This window comes from Spea bombifrons, chromosome 1, assembly GCF_027358695.1.
Source record: "Spea bombifrons isolate aSpeBom1 chromosome 1, aSpeBom1.2.pri, whole genome shotgun sequence".
NCBI lineage: Eukaryota > Metazoa > Chordata > Amphibia > Anura > Pelobatidae > Spea > Spea bombifrons.
The window spans coordinates 21,079,351-21,104,180 of NC_071087.1; the positions used below are offsets into that span (position 1 = coordinate 21,079,351).

Consider the following 24,830-nt stretch of genomic DNA (forward strand, 5'->3'; position numbering starts at 1 on the left):
TATTTCAGTCATCAAGGTTTCTCTTATCATCTCAAGCAGAAGACCGCTAAAACATAAAATGCAAACAAAAACACTAAGCATGGAATATCGGACACCATGCATTATCAGAGGCTGTCAGCAGTCCAAGGGCACAGCACAAAATCTGGCAGGCATGTCTAGAACACCAAAAATGAAAAATTTGATAGGATACTATAACTTCCCCAAAATATCAGCAGAATGAAGAATTATATGAAGGTGGCTCCAAACGGACACTGCTTTAATGCGCTTTAAAAGCACGTCCAGGTCCTTAAATATCAACACCCAGTGAAAATAAGTTTGAAAATAGTAAAATGTAATAATATTCATCCGAAAACAAAGGTATTCAGTCAATCAAAGGAAGTCCCGTCAGATATTGTGTTGAATCACATTGAATGCGCCCACGAAGCTCCTCCGGTAGAGTATTCAGTTCTACAAATCCCACAAAACTTCAATACCGAGGTAAGATTCTGGTATCCTAAGGGAATCAAGTGCCGAACAACCACCTGCTGGACACCCTATAACAGTGATGGGCAACCTTTTTGGCGTGGTGTGTCAAAAATCGGCAAAAAATCGAGCATAACTCGCGTGGTGTGTCACTTCGACAAAAAAACATAATTTTGCGCAATTTATAGTTTAAACTACAAAAATGTATAATTTCAATATATAATTGTATTTAATAAACCAAAAACAAATTATTTAACATACCTGCTTAGTAACTACTTACCTTTCAGGAGTCCTGCGGTGGGGGTGCAAGGCCTCTGTCTCTCTCTTCAAGGGAGATCCTTGAACCGGCTTAAAATCACTCAAGGGAGCCGGTGGTCTGTTAAAGACCTCCGATACTGCTCCCTTGCGAGCCTGCTCCTCCACCGCCCCCCCGCTAGGTACGCTACTGCACGTCCCGCCCCCCCTTTTTTTGGGGGGTGACACGCGCAGGATTTCCTCCGATTCATCCTCGGCTCCTGCACGGCCGCCGAGGATGAAAGAATCTGTGCCTCCAGCACAGATTCTTTCATCCTCGGCGGCCGTGCAGGAGCCGAGGATGAATCGGAGGAAATCCTGCGCGTCACCCCAAATGGCTACGCGTGTCAGCACTGACACGCGTGTCATAGGTTCGCCATCACTGCCCTATAACTACCATTATTACTTTAACACTTATCTTCACTGGGTGTCTATTAAAGGTCTTGGAGGTGCTTCTGAAGCACATTTAAACAGCTCCACGCCAGTTCTGGAGCCACTTTTGTATTATTATTTATTTATTCTGATATTTTGGGGAAGTTATAGTATCCTATCAATTGGGAATCACAAATTGTAAGTTGATAATGTGGTTGTTACCTTCGCAGCAGGATTTCATACTCTTTTTTTCAGACTACTCCTTTTCCTTAGTTATATTAAAGCATGTTTAGAACAATGAGGTTTGCTTAGGATATAGAGGGGGAGAGGCCTATACATAAATACATTTTACGTGGATGTTAAAAACTAGGTGAAGGATCAAAATGGGAATGTGTCACGTTTGAAAAATTACCAATGACCGCCATTTTGAATTTTCTGATTTGCAATTGCTCCTTTTTAATGTATTCGAACCCTGAGAACTAGGTCCTGACAGGTCCTGCGCATGTTTAAAGGTACACTGCGGCCATCATATGGACTCTAATGTAGTATGAGTGTCACCTTATACTTTACCTTTTTGCATGGATAGGCATGGAGGATTCATTACCCCCAGCTCCGTGGTCCCTTTAAATGCATGTGGTATGCCTCTTGTACATGCATAGGGGATTCTGCAAAAGCCTCCATATCCATTTGCCCTCTTTATCACCAACCCACCCCCAGCTATTTGCTGTGCAGGACGTGTTATAGACCACTCAGCTCTAGTGCTGACTGGTGAAAGTCGCATGGGGGGCTAAAGAGACCCCCCCATGTGCATGCTCAGAAGGTGCTCCAATTGACTTCAATGGGAGTGCTTTACTGATAGTAATTAGTTGTTTGAAGCTTCTCTTTAAGATTAGTGTTTCTTTTTTTGACATATAAAAGAATACATATGAAATTACTCACATAATAAATATTCATTCTTTCTTGTGCTGTATTTTTCTTGCCCCCTCTCCACCTTTGTGATTGCCTTTTAAGCCTTAAATATTATTAATATATATATATATATATATATATATATATATCACCAACAATTTATGCAGCACTAAGTACACTGAGAACATCTACTAAACAGAGAAATCAGAGGATGAGATACATATTCTGGGTATACAATCTGATCTATATCTAATTCTGTGGGAAACGCAACCATAAAGCAAAAAATAAAAAGCTTGTTCGGCTACATGGTAGATGATAAGGAGATGTGGCAACGAAGCTGCTATAAAACAATTCTCTTTAAGTGTCCTAGAATGCAAGAGATACTGATGGGCAGATGATGTGTTTGATCCAGCGGGAACATGGCCGCTAGGAGCACGGTTTGAATGAGACTCCGAAGAATGCATCCTGACTACACTGCGTAAAAGGTAAATGAAAATACAACATGCCCCATCAATTATTTCAAACTCAAAGTTTGTGTTCATTTTTGTAGAGATGCACATTTTATATGATGGATATATTTAATAAGCACCGGGATCACAAGGGATCTCAATATGTGCAGCTTGGAACAAATAAGAGAGGGAGGGGGACACAAAAAAAACTTTAAATATTGAAAGGGATTTCACAAAATACAGAAGGAAAGTTTGTTTCAAAGGAGGAGAAATGTTAGAACAAAATGTCATAATCTAAAACTAGAGGGGCAGAGGCATAGGGGTAATGAAAGGCCATTCTATTTTACTGAGAGGGTGGTAGATAAATGCATCAGCCTCCCAGCATAAATGGTAACAAACCCCTTCTGCTGTTGAAGAATGAAAATACTTTAATCTGAATGGGTGGCCGCTTGTTATTTGTGCAGTACAGGCAGTAAATAGTTCCCACGAGAAGACCTTATATTGTCCTTGAATCCATCAAAACGCATAAATCAGATCAGCCCCTTTTCCAGAGCATGTAAGCAAAGTAGTCTAGACAGTCTTGTGTTCGTGTTTAATCAATGATTTTACATAAAAGTGGGGTAAATTGCAGTCTACCATTAGCAGGAGTTTGACGTTCTGCTGCTTTATTAAAGTGATGACAGTAACTAAATGTAACAGTGAATGTACAAATTCATTAGTTTGATGATTCTGTAGCATATAAAATGGATACAAATGTAGCTGAAATGTTACCAATAAATGGGTATTCACTTAACCCTTTATATTCTCAAAGCATGCTATGCTCACAGTATTGGCACTTTGCGCTGCATTATGCATCCATGTAATATTGTTTTATCTGTGCAGAAAATGCCCTTAAAATAAGCATACCTGGAGACTTTCTGAATGAGCTGACTCGAGAATATTAACACTTAAATAGTTTGTCATGAAGTTTGTATGTAGCGGCTCATCAAATGTATTAACCAAATGTCTCTAATGACAGTCCTAATTGAAGCCTTGACTTGTCAATATTGAAACATACGATTAATGCATTCAAGCAGGGATATCAACCATACCATACTGGTAGCAAAAGCACCAGTTGGGAGTTTTTAGACTGTGAATCTGCGCCTTCACCCTGATAACCTGTGACCTGGGCGAAAGCCCTGAGACTCAGGGACAAAGCTTGAGAGTTCCCTGGTATGGAAATAAGGAGAGAGACTGTAGGTGAGGAATAACCCTGTCCAGCTTGAGTAATGAGAGATCTTGGCCTTTCGCTGCCTCGGTCAGAGGGTTTAGTATGGGTGAAGTCTTCCATGGCCTGGCTTTGTTAGGCTTGGCCAATCTGTATAAGCAGAGCATGGGTAAGATAGGGCAACATATATATAAAAAACATGATACAATAAAAAATCCACGACAGTAAATAATGCTGCTCTCCCCTAGATGCCTGCAAAGTCAATTTTCAAGTTGCTGATGTTTCCTATGCTATTGCCGTAAGCGATTTCCTTCCTGTGCTCTAATTTTTTGGTGTGTTATCTAGTTACCTGCATAAGCAAAGCAGGACACAATCCAAAGCATCAATACATTTCTCGATTGATCTGTGAGAGCAGATCTCAAGACTAATTGGACTGTGATGGATCTGCCAATCCATATGCCAAGATATTTCAAATCTGCAGCTGTCGTTGAGTGCAGCTCATTGTTGGTTTGGAGAATTCAGACGGTCAGGACATCAGGTTCTGGGGTTATAGGAACAAAGCCAAATCAATTAGCCGATGCCTAGATTGACTTTCTTTAAAAAATCATTTGACAATGTGTACTACGGATCAGGGGCATAACTAGAAACCTCAGGGCCCCGGTGCGAGAATCTGTAAAGGGCCCCCCCATCTATCCCTTTCTCACTATCTCCCCTCTCCCTCCCTACCCCCCTTCTCACGATCTCCCCTCTCCCTCCCTACCCCCCCTTCTCACAATCTACCCTCTCCCTCCCTACTCCCCCTTCTCACAATCTACCCTCTCCCTCCCTACCCCCCCTTCTCACAATCTACCCTCTCCCTCCCTACCCCCTTCTCACAATCTACCCTCTCCCTCCCTACCTCCTTCTCACAATCTACCCTCTCCTTCCCTACCCCCCTTCTCACAATCTACCCTCTCCCTCCCTACCCCCCCTTCTCACGATCTACCCACTCCCTCCCTACCCCCCCTTCTCACGATCTACCCACTCCCTCCCTACCCCCCTTTGCAGGTCACTTACCGTCAACTCCTGTGTTGGGAGCGTGAGGCGTTTGTCTCGGGTGCCGGCGCTTCACTGCTGAGCGCTGGCACCCGAGACAAACACCTCACGCTCCCAACGCTGCACTCTGGGCAGCGCTGAGGCAGGCGGCGGCTGCGGCGGCGGCTGCGGCGGCAGCAGCGGCGGGGAGCAGAGGAGTCCTGGATTTCTGTCAGTCGGGGGGGCCCAAGAGTTGCCGAGCGGTCGTTTTCAGCAACCGCTCGGCACCCCTTGGGCACCCCTGACTGGCAGAACTCCAGGGCCCGGTCGCAGTCGCGACCCCGGTAGTTCCGCCACTGCTACGGATAACAATGTTAGGACAATGCTAAATTCTGTTACAAGGAAACATTCTCAGGCATTAATGGAATTCTTTATGGGAAGAATCATCAATGTTTTACATGACTGTTATTTATGAAACATTGGGCATCAAGTATTGTCCAGAAGGTGTCATACTGGCATTACATACGACAAAAAAGAATGACCAAAACGTGGAAAGGGACTGTGCGAAACACTGCAGCGCTACAAAGTCCTCCAACCCTGTCGCTGCCGACCACAAAGTAAGTGGTCTGGTTCACTAATGTTCTCTAGGTCAGGACATGTTTAGAAAATGCTAGTGAATGTATAATAAAACTAGTGCAAATTGCAGGGAACAGGATTAAAGGGAAACCCCATCATACTTCTATATATTCCTTTTTATCGTCCTTTGGTTTTATGGAATATGTAAATAATATTTGTCTCAAATAGTAGCTTTATAATGTATTTAACTGTTTCACATGGGTACTTGCCTATCTATTAAAAAAGCTAGTAGACTTGTGCACATAGACCAAAAACAATTTAGACAAGTTCTTCATTTTGTTTTTGGTCCATTTGTTTTTGGAGCTTTCATCTCCCCGGGTCAATGTCCGCAGCTCAGGTTCTTGTCTTGCCTTTCCTGTTCTTCGCTTATGCTGTCTTCTTTCTTGGTCTGCTTCTTCCTCTGCTGCGTTATCCAGGACTCCCGGAGTGTTTCCTCAACAGGGATGAGTCTCTGCACACACCTTCTCTCCAGATTGGAAGAATTGGTGAAGTGGGGTGCGCTGTGGCTCCGTTTGTTGCTGAAGTACTCCAAGAGGCCAGAATAATGTAGACAATCTCTTTCTCCAATGACCAGTCTGCATTACTCTGGCATTTTAGAGTACTTCAGCAAAAGGTGGAGGAACCATGGCATGCACCACAGGCACAGTCTTTCCTCTTTCATCCAATGAGGAGTGAAGTTGTCCCTGTGGTCTACGCGAAGGCTTCACCCTGTTGGGTAAGCGCTTCAGAAGGCCAGGTTAATAGAGCAGATAATGGGGAGAAGTGAGCCAAGACAGAACAAAGAGTGTCAGTAAGAGAAAGGAATGCAATGAAAAATCAGAGCTCTCTGCTTCATTTTGTTTGTATCGTTGGGGTCCCTTCTCGGTTTCTGACATTCGTACAAATTGTGGCAAATTTTGTTAACATTGAAATTTGTGTGAATCTGGATGCACAAGAGTTCTGAACAGGTCCCACGTGGTGCAGCATGCAACATAATCACAGAAATATTGATGCATTAACCTGTGGCAAAAGTGTGTATGCATGACATATATCATCAAAAAAAAGGAGAATATGCATGTATTTGTGGAAACAATATGGCTTCACGTACAACGTTGGCTGGTATCGTCCTTAAAACCTGAAGTTCTGCTTTTCTGCTTCAACTAACAAACACCTACTTAGCAAACATTGCTATGTATCCTACTGAACATACATATATTTACAGTATACTTAGGGTTCATACAAGCACAATCCTTAGCCAGTAACTGAGGAATTATTTGAGATAACTGCTCATAACACTAACATCCATTGGGAGTTAGGAAAATTGTGTCTGACCATTAAAGCTAAAGATTAATGCAAAAGAGTCACTTTTAGCTTCAAAAAAACATAACAAGACTCCTTCCATCAAAGTCACTTGAGAGTTGGATACTTCACACGGTTGAAGGCAGCTCCACCTCTTACAATACATCTGAGGACCACGGGGAGCTCCTACAAAATGCACCATGAACAAACGGTAAATTACCATAATATATTTTGAACATGTTTTGAAAATGATTAAGCAAATGTGCGCAATCGTTCTGTTAGGAGATTAAGAGAGACTCCCACCCCTTCACCTATCTGCCGATGGATCCTCAGTGCTTTACAGACAGAGCCAGCCTGTAACGTCACAGACCGGCTCGACGCGCTAAACATGACGTGGAAGGTATGCGGGAGCGTGAGAGCGCCAGCAGGTAAATATAGGGAGGGGGATACTCTTAATATATTCAGAGGACAATTTTTCATCTTACTTTTAATATAACCAAGGTTGGCTTCACCCTCTGAGTGCTGGTGGTCTGGACACAATTTTGAAGTTTTTCTGTAGTTGTGTTTAGGCAACAACCTTCTAAGCAGTTTACACTTTACCCGGGAAAAACCAGCTGTGTAATCTAGCTTTGGGTGATCTGCCCAACTGGCCCATTGAATCAGCCTCCATAGCATTTCGTAAAAGACACTTTAAGCTTTTGATGTCATATCCTGGTGCTCAGCAGTGAGCAGTGCAGCTGCGGAGGAGGCGGCTGGGGGCCACTTAGCTAATAAAGGTATCAATAAATGTGCATATTTCTTTCGAACACGGTACAATCTGATACCACTTTGTATAATATCAGTGTTTTCTCAAAAGTACAAAAGTGGTTGTACAGTCAAAAGGAACATTCCATTTGTTGCGATCTTAGCTACAAAGATGAATAACAGCGCTTTTCTAGAGATACAGATCAATGCACGCTTCTCCAGTGTCCCTATTTAGGAAGGACAGTCCCGCTTTGAGACTTGGAATGTCTGCTGGATGCAAGTGTATTACAGTGTTCTACAGCCCCAAACGTCACAATAAAGTGTATAGAAACAGTCTACAAAAATGATATAATACATTAAATGGTGTAAATGCATTATTCTTCTTCTGAATGACATATTCCATTAAATGAATCAGTAGGACCCAAAGTTAAAAAGACTGCTGTTTCACGTTACCTCTGTCGGTTGCTCTACGGGCTGCGGTATCACTAGTTGGTTGTGATGCTGAAGTACAGTCTTCAAGTAGTCAAGGACGGTCTGGCAGGGGACTACAAAGACGGAACAAGTTTACAATCAGCACAACGACTTAAGACAGGAGAGGAAGGGTTTATAAATGAAGACCCTATCCTTCTACTTCTTTACATTTGGCTCTGAGATTATCTGAACAGGTATTATGCATACAAACACAAAGAAACATATAAGTGTTTTTTCACCAAAAATAAATAGCAGTTTTCTATTTAATGCAGACACTGCAGACAGAGCCTATTGATTATACAATTAGAATTCTAGTGCATGTTTTTTTTATTCAGCAGCCTTCACAGATTTTAATCTGCATCAGTGCAGCTTCTGCCAGGGGAGGCTGGCCAGGGGGTAGGTTGGCAACCATGCCCTGGGTCTTCTCGAGGAGGCAGGAGATCAGTGTGGTCACCGAACACAACAAGGCTCCCAGCAAGGTGTGTGTTCATTATGGGGGTCACTTTACTTGCCCCCTGGCTTCTGTACTGCTTTTTTTCCTAGGAGTAATCACTTGCAGTACACACCTATATATAAAACACTGGTTGTGCTACACATTGGGATAGTTATGGTACTTTTTATTCCAGCTGTGTGCCATTTATTTGCTGAATTTAACTGATTGAAAAATAATTAGACAGAAAATGCGGTATGTGGAAATGTTTGGGCATCATTCCAGTTCATCCACTAGTGTTATTTTAATTTAAAGTCTCAGAACTTAATTGACACATTAGACCTTAATTTAAGTCGGGGACAATTCCAGCACTTTATCATACTCTGTGAACCTCTTAGGGTTTGATCTGACACTCAAGAACCACAAGCTCTCCTCAGGGCCACTATTAGAAATATTTGGGCCTGGTACAGATTTAAAGCCTCAGCCCCTATGCCTCTCCCATCTGTCTGCCCCATGCTCATCCCATTGTCCCACCCATTGGGGACTTCATCCATGTGCCATCCATCACCCTGCCTTATGATTCTCCCATAAGCACACCTTATGAGAGCAAGTGTCAGCAGTCACGTCTTCTTTGCTTCCCCTTTAACTACATGCATAGATACTAACATGCAAACTAGTTCTAACACCCACTCACTCTAACACCGTACACTTACATACACACAATGGAGGCCCTAGCTTACCTAAACAGCTGACTAGGGTCAGAAAGTAAAGATAGTTCCCTTTTACAAAGCAGGGAGAGGCTGAAATGTCATTATCAAGTCCAGACAAGATCTGGAAGACCAAGAAACATCTCAGATAGAGCTGTTCAGGAATGCAAAGCAAGTACACCCTGCAGCGCTGCATGCACAAACATACTCTCACACTAACACACACTAACACACATTTACATGCTAACAGTAACACACACATTTACACATATACACTCACATATGCTAACACACACTCATGTTACCACAAAAAAGCACATACACAGTCATGCTCACACTACCTCTAACCCACAGACAAACACTCATATTTACATACATACACACTCAAAGATGCATACACACTCATTCCCTTTCCACAAATCCATCTACAATATTCTGGCATCTTGGAGTACTTCAGTAAAAGGGAGGAGCCACTACGTGCATCATGGGAACAGCCTCTCCCGTTCCTCCAAATGGGGAGATAGTATGAGTGGAGGCTTTGGCCTTTTACGGAAATATGTGGATAACGGGACTGATACCAGTGGAAAAGCGGACAAAGGAAGAAGACAGAAGAATCCGAAGAGGAAAGAGAAGAAGCGGATCTGTGGAAAAGTAACATTTGTAGGGACGTTGAAAAAGTTGTCGGAGACGGTAGGGAGACATTGACAGAGAGCGTGATAGAGTGTTGGTGAGTATTAGAGTGAGAGCAAAAACAGTGGTTTTGATTTTTTTCAATAGGGTTTTTTTCTATTCAGGCCTTTGTTTCTTTCACTAAGATATGGGGGGTAGTCTTATAATCAGGGCCGGCCCAAGACAAAATGCCGCCTTGGGCGAAGTTTAAAATGCTGCCCCCCCATTATCTACCCTGCCCCCCATTATCTACCCTTCCTCTCTCTCCCTCCCTATTATCTACCTTACCCCCCCCCCGTACTTACCTTTCAGCAGTCCTGCGGCGAGTCTCCCTGCTCGGTCTCGGTGCCGGCTTGTAATGCTGAGCGCCGGAAATGACGTCATCTTCCGGCGCTCAGCATTACAAGCCGGCAATGAGACCGAGCTAGAGGGCTCGCAGAGTGGTGCCCTTCTCTCTCTTCCGCTTTAAAAAAAAAAGGGCTTGGGGCGGCAAAGTGCCGCGCCTTCAAAAGTGCCGCCTGGAGCAGTTTGCTCCACTCGCCTCCATTGTCGGGCCGGCCCTGCTTATAATCAGGGTCATCTTATATGTGAGCAACTATGGTACTCTGCATTAAATTTAAACTTGCTTTTCCAAATACTGAATTTAACCCTTTTGTAACTAAATGCAGGATTAAAACATGATTCCCAGTACTGTTGAATGTGTTAAGCCTTCCCATAAAGGCTCCTTATAGTTTTTTCATGTTGTTTGCACATGCTTCAACCTTCATAAGGCACTTCCCTGACACACGCCAAGATTATTACTACTACTACCTCTGCATTGGAACACTGCCTGGATGGTGAGTGACATCTGTCAGAGACGCTGGATGCGGTGGATCCATTAAGAATTTGCAGAACTGCTCAGAAACATGCAACTCAGCAGATAACTTGGCTGTATCTAAATGATCTGTATTAAAACATTGATAAACTCACAATATTACGCCAACAGCTTAGAACTCCGATACATTCTGCTTCTAGTCTTAACTTAAGCCTTGGAACGTTGGACACATTTCCCCCAAAGAGAGAGATACCGACTTATTAGGTCTTTTACACTGTGATACATGTTGCAGTTCCACTTATGCAAAACATACAGGGTGCCGGGATGTGAAGCAACTGACTCTAACCAGATTTGTTATTTTCAATCTATAAAAACACAAAAACCCAAGCCAGGGCCAATGCCTCCTCCAAAAACCTCCTTGAGCTGCACACCCTTCGTGCTGAGCGCCGATACATAGCGCTCTCTCTCAGAAGGTGGTGTACTGAAGGAGAAAGGACACTAAGCGGTCTAAGGCAGCGAAGCATAGACCCCCACAGTGTAATTAAGCTGGTTACAGGGAAGACCTCACATCTCCCCACATTTCAATTGAGCTGTGGCACACAACATATTGATCATTATTTTTTTAAGGGTTACATTAAGAAAAGATCGGGCTACCTGGAATGCTCTCTAGCTTACGTCTTAATTCCTCATTCTCTTGCTGCAGGGAGATCACCTCCTGTTCTAGTTCTTGACACCTAGGACAATATCCTTCTTCATCATCATCTTCCTCTTCAGGGAGTGTGGACGAAGAAGGGTGACCATGGGATTCCGAGGTTGCTGGTGATGTCCAACCACCCAATGTATGGACAGGAGAAGAAGACAGGACGTCCATATCGGACATATGGCCGTAATCAGTTGTGGATGAGGTATTCCGAGCTGGGAAGTTACCAGCCAACAGGTAGTTTTGAAGTGAGTCGGTAAAGACCCTCAAGAAAGCGGAGGTCTGCTGCTTCTTCTGCACATACTGCATTTTTATGTCTGGTGGTTTGTCCAATGCTTGATTATAAAATGCTTTACCAAGCTGGCACTGGTCCGACCGCTCGCTGTAACTGTTACTCTCCTGCTTCACACTGGAAACAAGAGACTGGGAATGTTTAGAGTCCAAAAGTTTACCTCCACAGTTTAAAAGATTAAGGACTCTGCTGCACTGTTGGGCAAAGGCGTCCAGTATCATCCGACTCTCTGTAAAAAATACAAGGGAGGAGAAAACAATTATTAACATTATCAAACGAAATGTGCTGCCCCCATTTGTTTATAAATTATTGAAATTACCAGCTATTCCCTTTGGTTGAGACACGTGCTTTTATTCCAATCTAGAAATAATTGGTTCTCATCGATCTGAATAATTTACAATGACAAGTAAAAAAAAAAGTGTTCCTTAATGTGTTTCCTTCTTAGTTAAGATGTTTCAGGTACTCTTAAATTCGGGTTATTGCTGAAGATTCACTAAATGGCAAGAGAGCAATATAGAATTTGACAGCAAATAAGTACCATTCGGCCCGTCTAGTCTGCCCATTTTTCTTAATGTAGAAACTCAGACCTTAATTAGTTCATGTGCATGTTGAAATTCCCTCACGGTATTAGCATCTACCACTTCTGCTGGATGGCCATTCCATTTATCTACTACTCTCGCAGTAAACTAAAACTTCTGTACATTACATTTAAACCATCCAGAGTAGCCTTGGGTTGCAGACAAGACTAACAGTAGCATTGTACCCTCTAAGTGTCCGTCATTGGGAATTTGAAATGTTGGGACACATGAAGTACCCATTTACAGCACATGGCTTTGGACCCTGATGGATGGATATATATATATATATATATATATATATATATATATATATATATATATATATATAGGGCTGCTATAAGAAGGGGATATAGAGGGCTACCATAAGAAGGACGGTACTGAGAGGCTTAAGCAAGTGTCAGAAAGATGAATCACAATGTTTTACTAGAGTAAAGGATTACTTACGTTTATTATTATTATTATTGTTATTAATATTATTATAATGTATCGTAGGGTCCGTAAATACTTAGAGCCCCTCTTACTGGATACGAACTAACTCCAAGTTCTTAGATCTTATAAAGATGCAACCACAAGCAACTTGTAAAGCCAATCCGCACGTACCGGAAATAACGGTACCCATTATTTTTAAATAACCAACTTAAAGAGTAAATGTTTTTTTTTCATATTGTATTAACGCCATTCCAGGAGACATCCCAAAACCTGCAGATCTGAAATCACTACAAAAAGCTCAGAGGTCCAATTAATTGTTTACTGCAAATAGTGAAATTACTCGTGAAGTTTTATTAGACCTGCAAAGAGTTGTAATCACTCGTGCATTTTATGACACCATCATGCCAAACGTAATATATATGTAATGAATCTGAAATTAAACATTTGTTTTCTGTGGCAGGGAAGCAAATGTTTTAAGGAATACACAAAACCACTCATTTCACGTCCAAAATGATATGGCGTTAACTATTATAGAGCGTAAGCTCTTGTAAACAGGGACCTGCATTATTTCTATTAGCAGTTACAGGTCATGTGTGAATGGTAGAATACAATATGTATAAACAGAAAAGTCTGTTTTTCTAGTTAAAATTGTTTAACCGTAAGGTATTTGGAATGATCAACACTGAAGAGATTAGAAATGGGAAGAGAAGATGGACTGCAACGTTAATGTCTCCAACCTGACAGCAAAGAGGTTATTGAACACATTTTACATTGCCTACTGAACGTGTCTATAAATCAATAACAGCCTCTATTTTAATATATTCAGCTAGAATAACACATAACATGTACAGCAATCTGGATGCTTACAGTCTTAAGAAAAACAAGCATATTTTGACAGGTACAACCGATGAGTGGACATGCGCGTGACCGAAGTAGTTGGGTCATGCTACATCCTACATATCTCAGAGGAACGTAAGAACATGTGAAAAAAAACAAAAACTTGCCTGAGCTGGATAAAAATTTGCGGCATTTAAATTTTTTAATGTGGCTCCTGGGTTTTGTCTATACCTTGTCTGGGGCCAGGTGACAAAGCTTCTTCAAGCCTCGGGTGCATACGGAGCACTTAATCAAAAGTCCTTCACAAAGTGTTCCGATGCCATGAACACAAACTGGGTCAACTGCAATTTTCTGAGTTCAAAAGACACACTTAATGATTATTTGAGCCAAAACGTTATTTTATTTTAGGAGAGTACACGGATTTAAGAGCCGGCGTGCGTCACACTGCTATGTAATGGGCCAATCCACCATTGAAGTAGTTGGGAACAAAAGGCTTGCTAGAACCGGCCTCAAGTTACTGAACTGTGAGCAGATCTACTTGATAAATCTCATTTATACTCAAAGATCATCAGAATACTTCATATGGAGAGCGTATGAATGCTCATTTGCTGCGCCATCATGTATTATCCTGATTTATATTTTATTTATACGGATATGGATTAAAAAAAAAAAAAAAGATTTCTCCCCTGTTCAATTTGCATGTCACTCAAGAAAATCAATCGGGAATTAAGGAGTATTCACAAATCAATGCGAAGGGGAAAAAATCAAGAAAATTCTATTTTGAAAGAGCATTACCATAGATATGATTAGTTACATGTCAGTTTTGGTGTTCTGTGATGAGACTGAAAATGAGTTTCTGGGAAATATAGATACCGTTTATCTACCCCATCCTTTGTATGAGAAAATCAGATTATGGAATTGGCACCTTGTATCCGCAGTATTGCGTTGTTTTTTTTAACCATGATCTTTAAAAACGATCGAAATCTGTTCAATGTCTGTCCATCCACATGTGCAATTATTAACCCTTCACTGGAAGCATGTTAGAAAATACAGTCCATGGATTATAACCCTGCTTTGTGTCATCTGAATAAGAATTAAGAGTAATACCACCCTTACCCCCTCCTTTTAGTTTTTTGTTAACAATCCTTTGTGATTCCTTGAACAAAAACGACGACGAAGAAAAAAAAAAGACACAAATTGCCCTAAAACTAACAATATATTAACAGATGCACTAATTATTCCGATGCTCTCGGAGGCTGAGAAATGCTTTCCAACATCATCTCGATCAGTCAAACCCTGAATATATTTTTTTTTTTATCCGCGTAAGAAATAGGTTGTTGCTATTTGTGATGGCAAACAAAAGCAATCATTCCTGCCAAGCACATACCATAGCGAGCACGATCCCAGCTCTGCTAGACAGAAAGTAATTAGAATGCTTTTAATGTCCAAGAGAATGAAGGCGATAGGCTGCCACAGATGTGTAGATTTATGAATATTTATATGGTGGTTTATGGCTGACACTTTTATCAGTTGAAGAAGATAAAATATCTGCCTGACTCAAAAGCTTGACAGTCAGGTTAATAAAATCTCATTAAAGAGAATGACCTATGCAATTATATAGGATTTATTGTAATTCATTTTTGATTGTGTGCTGCTTAAAGATGCAGTTTCCTATTTCCTGATGCCACATTTAGGTTGCATATCAAAAAATCCTCCCGCTGTTAACTCCGATCCATTAAAAAAAAAAAGGGCCATGCATTTAAAATATCGCACGTTTCAACTTCACAGACCGAAGGAAGACAGGAGAATGTGAATACGGAAACAAACATAATGTAGTTTATGAAGATGCTTCGTGATTCTGGCAATTCAACACAATCTCTGTGCTTCCAAACAACCCCCCACTGCCCCAAAATAATCAGAGTTTAATAAATCATCTGCTGATGTCATGCTGAGGTCATAGGGCAGACACGCGGGATGTAATAACAGAAAGCGTTCTCTAGTGCAGTGGCTCACAGTCTCTTTTCGACATGAAACAGATGTTTCTCAAGGAAGCCCCCCAACTATCAACACTTTTTTCAGATGCCTCTAATCAAATTTTTTGGATATGTTACATTTTATAAAGCACCGGCAGATTCTGTAGCGATGTTACACTAGAGAGAGAGAGAAGATGGACAATAATATTACAAAGAAGAAAATTCAAATGAATAGTAACATTAACGCACATTACGACATACTGGAGGAGAGGGTCCTGCCCTAGGGGGCGCTCTGCCAACATGCCATTCATTTGGAAGTTAAAGGGCAGTAATGGCTCTGTGATCAGAAACCTTTACTTTCTCGCCAACCCTTCACCGCTTCAGTGAGGCAGCACTCACATCTTCTAAGCGAAGAAAATATATTTTTTTTCATTAAGGAAACATAAAATGTGACGGCAGATAAGAATCACCCGACCCATCCAGTCTGCCCATGTAAAGACTTAATCGGTTCTTGGTCTCACTTTCTCACTTTATATTCTGGATAGTTTAATGCCTAGCCCATGCATTTTACAATTCACTCATTGTAGTATGCTCTACCACTTTCTTTTGGGATGCTGTTCCACTTATGTACTACCTTCTCAGCAAAGTAGAAAATCCTTTATTTACATCCTTACTGGTTCCTAGTAGGAAATGAATTACACCCTGGCCAGAGAAGATATACTCCTCGACATTCACATACCGTGCGCTGAAAAGACTTGCTTGAGAGATCTGTCATATTATTTATGTGGATACATTAGTTTGATTTCAAATACTATTTTGGGGTTTACTTTTTATTTGTACAAGCTACATTGGATCATCATAGTATATAGGCACATTGGCAAGGGAACATGGGTGTCCGGAGGGGGGGCAATCCCTCCCCCCAGAAATTCAAGGAGAACAACAGCAGCAGCAGAGGGAGAGAAACAGTAGGCTGTTTAGAGTAGGTTAACTAGATATATAGGCAACAAATAACTTTTTTTATTTAGTTCTGTTCACCCCTCCGCTGTCAAGAGTGGTTTGGTCTGCTCTCTTCTTCTCTCTCTCTCTCTCTAGCTGGTCTCCTGCCCATCACTCTGGTAGCAGCTTCTTCATAGACACAGAGTCCCCGCCTGGGCAGAGACACAGTTTGCATGCAGCAGACACAAGGTAGTTTTATTTCAAACATGTATCGCAGCTGGGGTTCGTTAATACGTCAGCTCCCACATGTTAAGGTTAGTTTTTATATCATTATGGACTGCTGGTACTGGCTAATCTTTACCACCTCCGCTATTGAAAACTAAAGTTCTCATGTTGCACAGGTTCATGATGGTCTGTAGCTACTACTACAGTGGTCATATCATTTTTCCTATCGGGTAACTAGCATTTGCTCCCACCAGGAAACCCTTCTTCTAAGCCAACAAGGGTAGCCAAAATGCCGCTCAGACGCACATCTGACCCCAGTTATGCACATCTACCCCAAGCTTGCCATTCAGCCCACAGATATGCCACTCTGCCCCCCAGATATGCCTCATACCCCCTGATATGCCACTCTGCCCCCCAGACTTACCCCCATGCTTCAGACGTCCTGGTGTCTAGTGGGGGCATCTGGTGGACGTCTGTGAGATGCGCATAGACAACCTCTGCTGCTGCCCGGGGCTTCTATGACGGAGCTCTGGAAGGTCATATCACGCCAGCGCTCCATCATAGAAGCTCCGGGCAGCAGTGGAGGTCGGATTATAAAACGACTTCAAATATAAAATGGGGTGTATTTTTCATAGCATTTGCTCTGAAAAAAAAACCTTGTCTTATATTCAAGCAAATACGGTAGATGTTTTCCATCCATATCTCCATTTATGGCCCACTGGGTCAAATAACTGCAGCATTACTTGATATCATGAAGACACTGACTCTTTGGCTCCCTCTTTGGCCTCAACACCCACCCACGGTCTAAGAAAATACATGTAGTTAAAGATACTGTTCCACCTTCAGGGTCCTCTTAAAATATCCCCAAATAAATGCTACATTATGTAGAGTGAAGTTTAAGAAAGTTATGTCATTTCTCCAAAGCTCTCCTCTGTGTATTACATCACAGCAGTCTGAATGCGCACAGCCACTCCCACCTGCCATTTCATGACCTACACACCCTAATACACAGTGATGGGAAGTGAGTGATGTGTAATAGGTGTGATTGAGGTGTTTTGTGTGAAATAAGTGATGTGTGATAGGTGTGAGAGAATCAGGTGTGTTGTGTAATAGGTGTGAGTAAGTTATGTGTGATAAGTGTTTTGTGTGATAGGTATGATGGGAGTGAATACATGAATGTCTATGTATAAGTGTGTGTCTACATGAATCTGTATGTGGAAGCGTTTTTATGTACATGAATGTGTAAGTGGATGTATGTGTAAGTGGTGTGAGATAGGGTCTATGTTAACATGAGTGTGTAAATGGGTTTGCAGGGATGTGTATGTTTTATGTTTGTGTGTGAGCATGAATGTGTACATATAGGTGGTGTGAGAGGGAGTGTGTATGTTAGAATGAGTGTGTACGTGTGTAAGTGAGTCTGATTAACTCTATGTGTAAGCATGTGTAAGTGTGTTTACATATGTGTGCCAGAGTGTAAATTGCAAGCGGCAAAGAAGCTACAGAGAAGTTGTTTGGGGGTAATGAAAGCACAGATTTGCTGTTTGGGGTAATCATGCAAATATAAGCTGTTTGGGGGTGAAGATGGTACAGGTTGAATTGTTTGGGGTTTAGGATGGCACTGAAAAGCTGCTTGCAGGCAAAGGTGGCACTCACAAGCTATTTGGGGGCAAATGTGGCATGGTGGGACATGTTGATTGATGAAACAGGGCAGCCCCTGGGCTATATTTGTACCAGTGGCCCTTTGGTTTCCAGTTATGCCAGTGGATAGGAGTATTTTGTGTGAGGGGAGTAATGTATGATAGGTGAGAGAGTCAGAGAGTGAAGTGTTTCGTGTGATATGTATGTTTTTTTTAAATAAGGAATATGTTTATTTAAGATTCTATACCAGAGCAGTACGTAATAATACAAGAATCTAAGATAGTTGGGATTAATAGCAGAATAGCAGCTTTTAATATATTTGCACCTTAGTCTGATACTGTATGTGCCGTTGGTGTATTTCTTAAACAAGATTACATTAAATATAAGGTTATCAAAACATGAACACATGTAATGCTAAATTCATTTATTTATTGTATCAGAATTAATGGCACCTACTCCATGAAACTCCATTTTCACACCATGAAACATCATAGCATTCTTCATCAGACGGGCCTCCATAAATAAATAATATTGTTTATTATATATACACATTATATAAAGAAGTATACTATACTAAAAAGACCTTCAGTAAAAGAAAGGCTTCCAGTTTTTAGTGGAGGCTGGTTTTGCACTCCAGGAATATCCTTAACTTCAAAAGAAGATAAAGCACCGGAGTCGAGACATCAGACACCCTGGTCCTGTAGGAAGGTGAACCCCTTTGATCCATTTACTTACAGCAAACGATAATTTAGCAACAAATTGCTCTGCAAACTTTTACAATGGCTGTGCGTTCAGGCGTAATACCATGACCTGCTATCAATCTTACTTCGATTTATGATACTTAGGCTAGTAAAATAGCAAGTGAAACCAGGAACGTCACACATCTGTCAGAGCTGGCCACCTGGAAGCTCATCATGATGATTAGGACAACAATATTGGGTAAGAAGTTTTACAAATTCTGTAAGGCCTTCTGATCACAAGAGGTTAATCACCTAAAACCATATATACCGGTATATGGCTTCTTAAGACATGAAAATATAATAAAAGTGACACTTTTATTCTGGCTGTCCTATGGGTACCAAGAGAGAGCTGGGGTAAAGTTTGAATAGCGAGAGTTTACTGCAACCTACCTATATACAGTATATTAAACTACATATGTATATGGTACACATATATATATTTTATATATATAGTTTTATATGTAATTGGAAACACATTACTTTCACATATGATGGATACCGAGTTATCCGGGAAGCAGCAGTCTGGGTTATGAGAGGTAACCTGATGTCTGGCTGATTTCTGTACATTCAGAATTCATCACCTGGACATTTACTTTTCTCTTTGGGGATCTGACGCGTTTGTATTATTAGGGGTTGATCTTTCAGACATTAAAATGTATTCACAGAGCTGAAATGCTATAAAAAAGAAGAAGTTTGGACCTTTGCACACTGAGCCTTTTTATGAAAAAAATTACACTGTACATGCTTCAGGTAGTCAAAGGGTTAAGAACACTGCATGCGACTCACTAGTAACACGTTCTGTGGTCACAGTTGCGATTGGCTCGTATGGATTTAGGGTTCTATAGGTACGCAGGACTATAGATCTATAGGATTTTATGCGCCACAGAAAGTGTGAAAGAACTTCTTAACGCCGAGATTTAGAGTGAAAACGAAAGTAAATGAGGACCGGGCGTAAAATAACGAGCAATCAGCACTGAGTGAGAGTGAAGGATGAAGCGCTCATACTCAGTGAGTGGGAATCCCGATAGAACATGGAAGTGACAGCACTGACTCTAACATTTGCGAATTAAACTGAACCGGGTCCTCGGTAACTTCAGTCCGTGAAACCGGCAGCCGCACTTCACCTGCGCGGGTCCCGAATGACTGTCCGAGAGTTAAAGGGACTCTGCTGCATCCCACAGCAGGAGTGGCCCCGACTCCTACTAACAAAGGAGGATGATGAGTGAGGAGGGGTGGGAGGTACCTACCTGCACTCAGTTCAATGGTGCCCTCGCTGGCAGGCTGCTGGCAGAACCTGTTGGAGGAGCCCAGATGCCCGGCCGGGGCACCTCCCCTCTGCTGGCACTGGGTGGAGGTGGCAGTGGCCGCTCTGATGATGGGCCCCTTTTGGTAGGAGCTGTGCGCCTGCTGGTACTGCTGCTGCTCGCTGATGGAGGCTGGATGCTGCTGAAAGTGAGTGTGCTGCTGCTGCCCTGCAGGTGCCCCCAGATGTGGGATCTCCACCATGGTGGGTCTCTCGTACCTCCGCCCCATAGAGCGCTTGTTGGGGAAGGTTTTGAGGACGCTGTAGGGGCTCCTCTGCTTGTAGATTTTTGGGATGCAGGGCCCCTCCTCTGCCGTGTGCATCTCCTCCTCCATCTCTCGGCGCTCTCCCTTCCCTCGGCTCGTCTTCTTGTCGCTGTTGCTCTGCTGCTGAGCCGTGCTGGGGTGCCGCCTGATTGACAGCCGGCCTCTCCAATGCCTGGAGGGAGAAGGGAGGTAAAGAGCAAGTGTTTAGGGTAATATTTGCTAATGATGATAGGGGGAAGGGGCGGGCCTTGCAGCTGCTGCTGCTCTGGAGCTGGCTGTGCTCTGCTGGGTGTTCAGAGCCAGGTGCCCCCGGTGTGGAGTGACATGTCTGGGACAGAACCTTAACCTGGCCCAAGCGCTGCACGACCCACAGCTGGCATTACTTGGGGCTTAGAAGGAAAGGACTGTAGCCAAGAGTGAGGAGCTTCCATAAGTAGGGAAGCTGAGTCTGGCCCCACACTGCCCACCTCTGTGAAACTTTTATATGAATCGAAAACTACATCGAGCCAGTAACTCAGAAAACCATTGCATTTATTAATTGGGGAGGGGGGGGTCTCCAGTAAGGATAGTGGTAGAGAAAAAAGTTTTGCTTGCTGTGTGTTTGTGAAGAACAAGGGTAGCCACAGACCCTCTTTGACTAGCACCTCTGTGCTGTGCACAACAGCGAGGCTTAGGTGGCAAATGTGGCATCACAAACCTCAGCCGGCAGATGGCTCCAAATGTCGCTGGCTATATCCACATCTGTAAACCTATACAATGTGCTGACTCCTGCTGATGACATTAACCCTTCTGTGTAAAACAATTCTCTATGTAGATCCGAAGTAGCGTAGCCGTTATCTTATAACGTTACACCATGGAAATGGTAACGGCGGGGAGTCGGATACATCTGTGTTTCTCCACCTATGGCACGGGTACCCAGATGAGTACTGAGGAGAAGACACAATATCTGAGAAGTGAATGCAACTGGGCTTCAAGCATTTATAATAGGGCGATACGGTTAAAGAAAAAGACGTTGGAGATCAGGTACCAGGGGGTGAATTTCAAAACCGAGTGACCGTAAAATCTTAGGTATAATATCAGGTGTGACTACATGCCAAATACTACATACAACTGCATAGTCTCTCATCTTTCAGGATGGTCAGGATATATGTTCATGGCCTAAGGAAAGTCTGATGGCAGAGCTGGTTAAGGCACAGATGTCTTTACGTCAAAGCTTTTAAATCCAATGTATAACTTGAAGGCACGTTGCAAAACATGTACGTTTTATTTCATACTTACAGGAAAGAAAAAAGTGGTGAAGAAAAGGAAGAAAGAGAGTGGGGGACCAGTGAGCTATGATGTAGAACTAAGTGTGAGTGAGACAATTACAGTATCCCAGCCACTTACATATTACAAGTCTACAGCAACAGATTGTACATCATGGGTACCCTCTTCCTATAGCACCACAAACAAGCTAAAGATTCTTTTGAAGATGTGATAATTCACGTGTAATTGAGCTATTTACTTTGTGAACCCAAATGGCAAATTATAGAAAAACATATTAATCAACCAATCTGGACGAATAAACTATTTGTAGGCCCCTATGACGTGTACTTAGACTCGTAATTAATATTATAGTATGGTAAATACATAATGGATTTATTATCTCCCTAGAAGTTGGTCAAACTATTTGTATAACTGCCTGAATTCAAATTTCTCGATATCCTAAGACCCCCAAAATGTTAACATGGCTGCAAACGTATTGATTTAATGTGAAAGGATCTGGTAATAAAATAATGCATTTTAATGTCAGATATATTTGGAATAATGACAACCTTGTCAGAAGGTAATGAACTAATATTTTCATGCAAATGTTATTTGATTGCCTGGATGGATGTGTAGAATGAGAACTTGATTTGCAAGACATTAACTGAAGTGTAAGCTAAAACTGTGTTTATTTTAAGTCACTTGATAATAACATGCTTGGCAGTATCTGGCATGTGAAGTATTCATTTGGTGTAGTCTATATTTTCCGAAACTACTAATGTTTTCTTGAGGTGGGTGAGTCGGCTGATGGAGCAGCACCTCCAGGCTTGTTGATCCTGTGAGAAATCAGATTTGGAAGTCAGGAAGGAATATTTCCCGTCTTTTGAGGCTTAATTAAGAATTGCTTCAATTTTAGGGTTTTGCCTTCTTCTGGTGGGGTTCAATGTTGCGGACTTATTCAACCTAAATTGCTAATTAACTATGAGCTAGCTGAACCTAGGTACATACCTGGAGATGAGTCCCCTCAACTCAGCACAGAGGTGGCTCAGCATTTTGTGTTATGCCGCCACAGTGCATTTTATACAGCTGACAAGAGTGGAGTTAATTTAAGGTTGCCACTTTTTGCAAAGTTGTTTCCTGAACAATAGAGTGAGAGGAGGGAAATGAGAAAAAGAAAGAATAGAGAGAAAGTAGAAACATACAAGAAGGAGGTAAAATAAGAGCGAAGAGCAAAAAAGAGGAAAGAAAAGATAAGGGAAAGAGAGAATGATAGAGCTAGGAGATGAGGGCAAAATGATAGAGAGCAGGTTTGCCTAGGCCCTATTTGAGGGTTAGCTTGTACTGGGCTGACGGACCAATGGAGTTGAGGTGCTTAGTGGAGTAACACAACACAATGTTACGTGATCCCGGGGTGGTAGCACAGTCATATAGCTGTGTGACTGGTGGCACTGGTTCAAGTAGGAGTCTGTGCGGGGTCAGGTTCATGCTCAGAACTTGGCATGAGACAGGGAGGAGCAGAGGACTGGGGAACTGGCAGATGGCAGCAGACTGGAGAACCAGCAGAATTAAATAAGGTTGGGCTAGCCGAGTCCATACACAATCAGAATTAAAGGCAATACAGGGGGATGAGACAGAAGCAAAAACTAGGTACAGTGCAGAAATGCTAAGCGATCCAAGTGAGGTGCCCAATCAGAAGGTAACCAGAGTCCAGGGCCAGGGGTCAAAAACCAACATCACCACAAAGCCAACAAACACAGGACCAGTCATGGACAGAAAATAATGCTATAGCAAAGGAGGCTGGGAAAACCCATTTTTGTAAATGCCTTTGATTACCTGATAAGCCACAGGAGTGTGAGAATCAGGGAAGGATCTCAAATCCATAGGGAAGCATAGAGTCCAGCAACCCCCAAAGCCAATGACTGTAAACAAGGAAAAGTTCCAGGGTTTGTTAGAATGTCATTTAGCTTTTGTATTAGTTGTGAGAAGGGTAGGAGTCTGTGCTATACTTGCCCCCTTGCCCCATAGACCTCCCTTGGAAGATGGAAAAGACAGAAAGCAAAGATGAGACAAATGAGGGAAGAACAAAAGGAAAGGAGATACGAGCAAAAGAGCAGTGACAGTATTGAGGGTCATATTCACAGTCTACAAATATTTCCCAGGATGTAAAGTGATGAATTCAGGACCCAGAGCTTACATCTTTATTCCAGGGATGTCCAGGTGACACCTGGAGAAGTGGCAACCCTAAGCTTATACCATTGAGTGATGATATTCTGATGTGACTCTTCACTGTGAGCTACAGAATGTTTTCATTTCTGTGTGGTTTATTTGCGTTCAAAACCATTACTGCTGTGATTTCTCAATTTCCAGGCTGTGATTTTAAAGAGTACAGCTTAACATGCCAGAAATCTGCACATAGTGGGACCTCTTAAGTTAAATGAAAGCCTGTATTTATTAATGCTTTCCTCGCATAAATTTAACTTTGTAACATAGTGAGGTTTTAACCAATAATCACAGCCTTGACTGTATCTGGCACACAAAATATGTTTATTTATACTAGTCCTGGCCTTACATTATGTAATTGTATCCCAGGAAACGGACATTATGTTGTCATAGCTATTAGTATTCCGATATAAGTTGGCGTAATATATTTATATATTACATGGAATGCAAATCTGCATAAATGTTATGATTGTTAACTGTTTTCTTTCACTAAGCTAAGAAATTCTATACACATGTTGTATTAGTACAGTGTAGAAAATAGACGTCTACGTTCTAATTAGAAACATCTCTGTACAGAAACATTACAGGTATTGCTCTATTTTTTCATAGTTGAAACAGGAGAATTTCTGCCATATTAATGACTTACATATAAAACTAAGTATTTTTTTGCGGTTATATTACTATATTAAATCTTGAAATCTGTTCAAGATACCTGCCTAAAATAGCATCTGTGGAGTGTATAATAATTTGCATTCTTTTCATAAACAATGATTGTCAGTCTCTCATCTACGTCTGAAAAGGAAAAATTGCCAAAATGCAATTATATTGTTTTTCTGCTAAGTGCTATGTTTTATTGGCTGCTGCTGTTTCTATTAATTCCAACAGGAGCTGAGCTTTCAGTGACTTTCACAGGATTTCTGCAGAGCGTGTGCAGGAAGTGTACTTAGGTATGTTTCCTGCTTACACTTCCTGGTTCCAGTAGATGCAGCCAA

The 24,830-nt window shown here is 41.9% G+C and overlaps 1 protein-coding gene across 1 annotated transcript in view; it reads right to left on the reverse strand.

The window, feature by feature from the left end:
- BEND4 (BEN domain containing 4) overlaps nt 1–20,544 on the reverse strand; it is a 34,146-nt gene extending 13,602 nt beyond the window's left edge. Inside the window, exons 1-3 of the mRNA XM_053458409.1 lie at nt 20,052–20,544; nt 11,111–11,677; nt 7,819–7,910 (exon numbers count right to left, since the gene is read on the reverse strand). Coding sequence (XP_053314384.1) covers nt 7,819–7,910; nt 11,111–11,677; nt 20,052–20,442 — 1,050 coding nt within the window. The 5' untranslated portion in view covers nt 20,443–20,544. The remainder of the gene's footprint in view (nt 1–7,818; nt 7,911–11,110; nt 11,678–20,051) is intronic.
- Nucleotides 20,545–24,830: the final 4,286 nt, after the last annotated feature.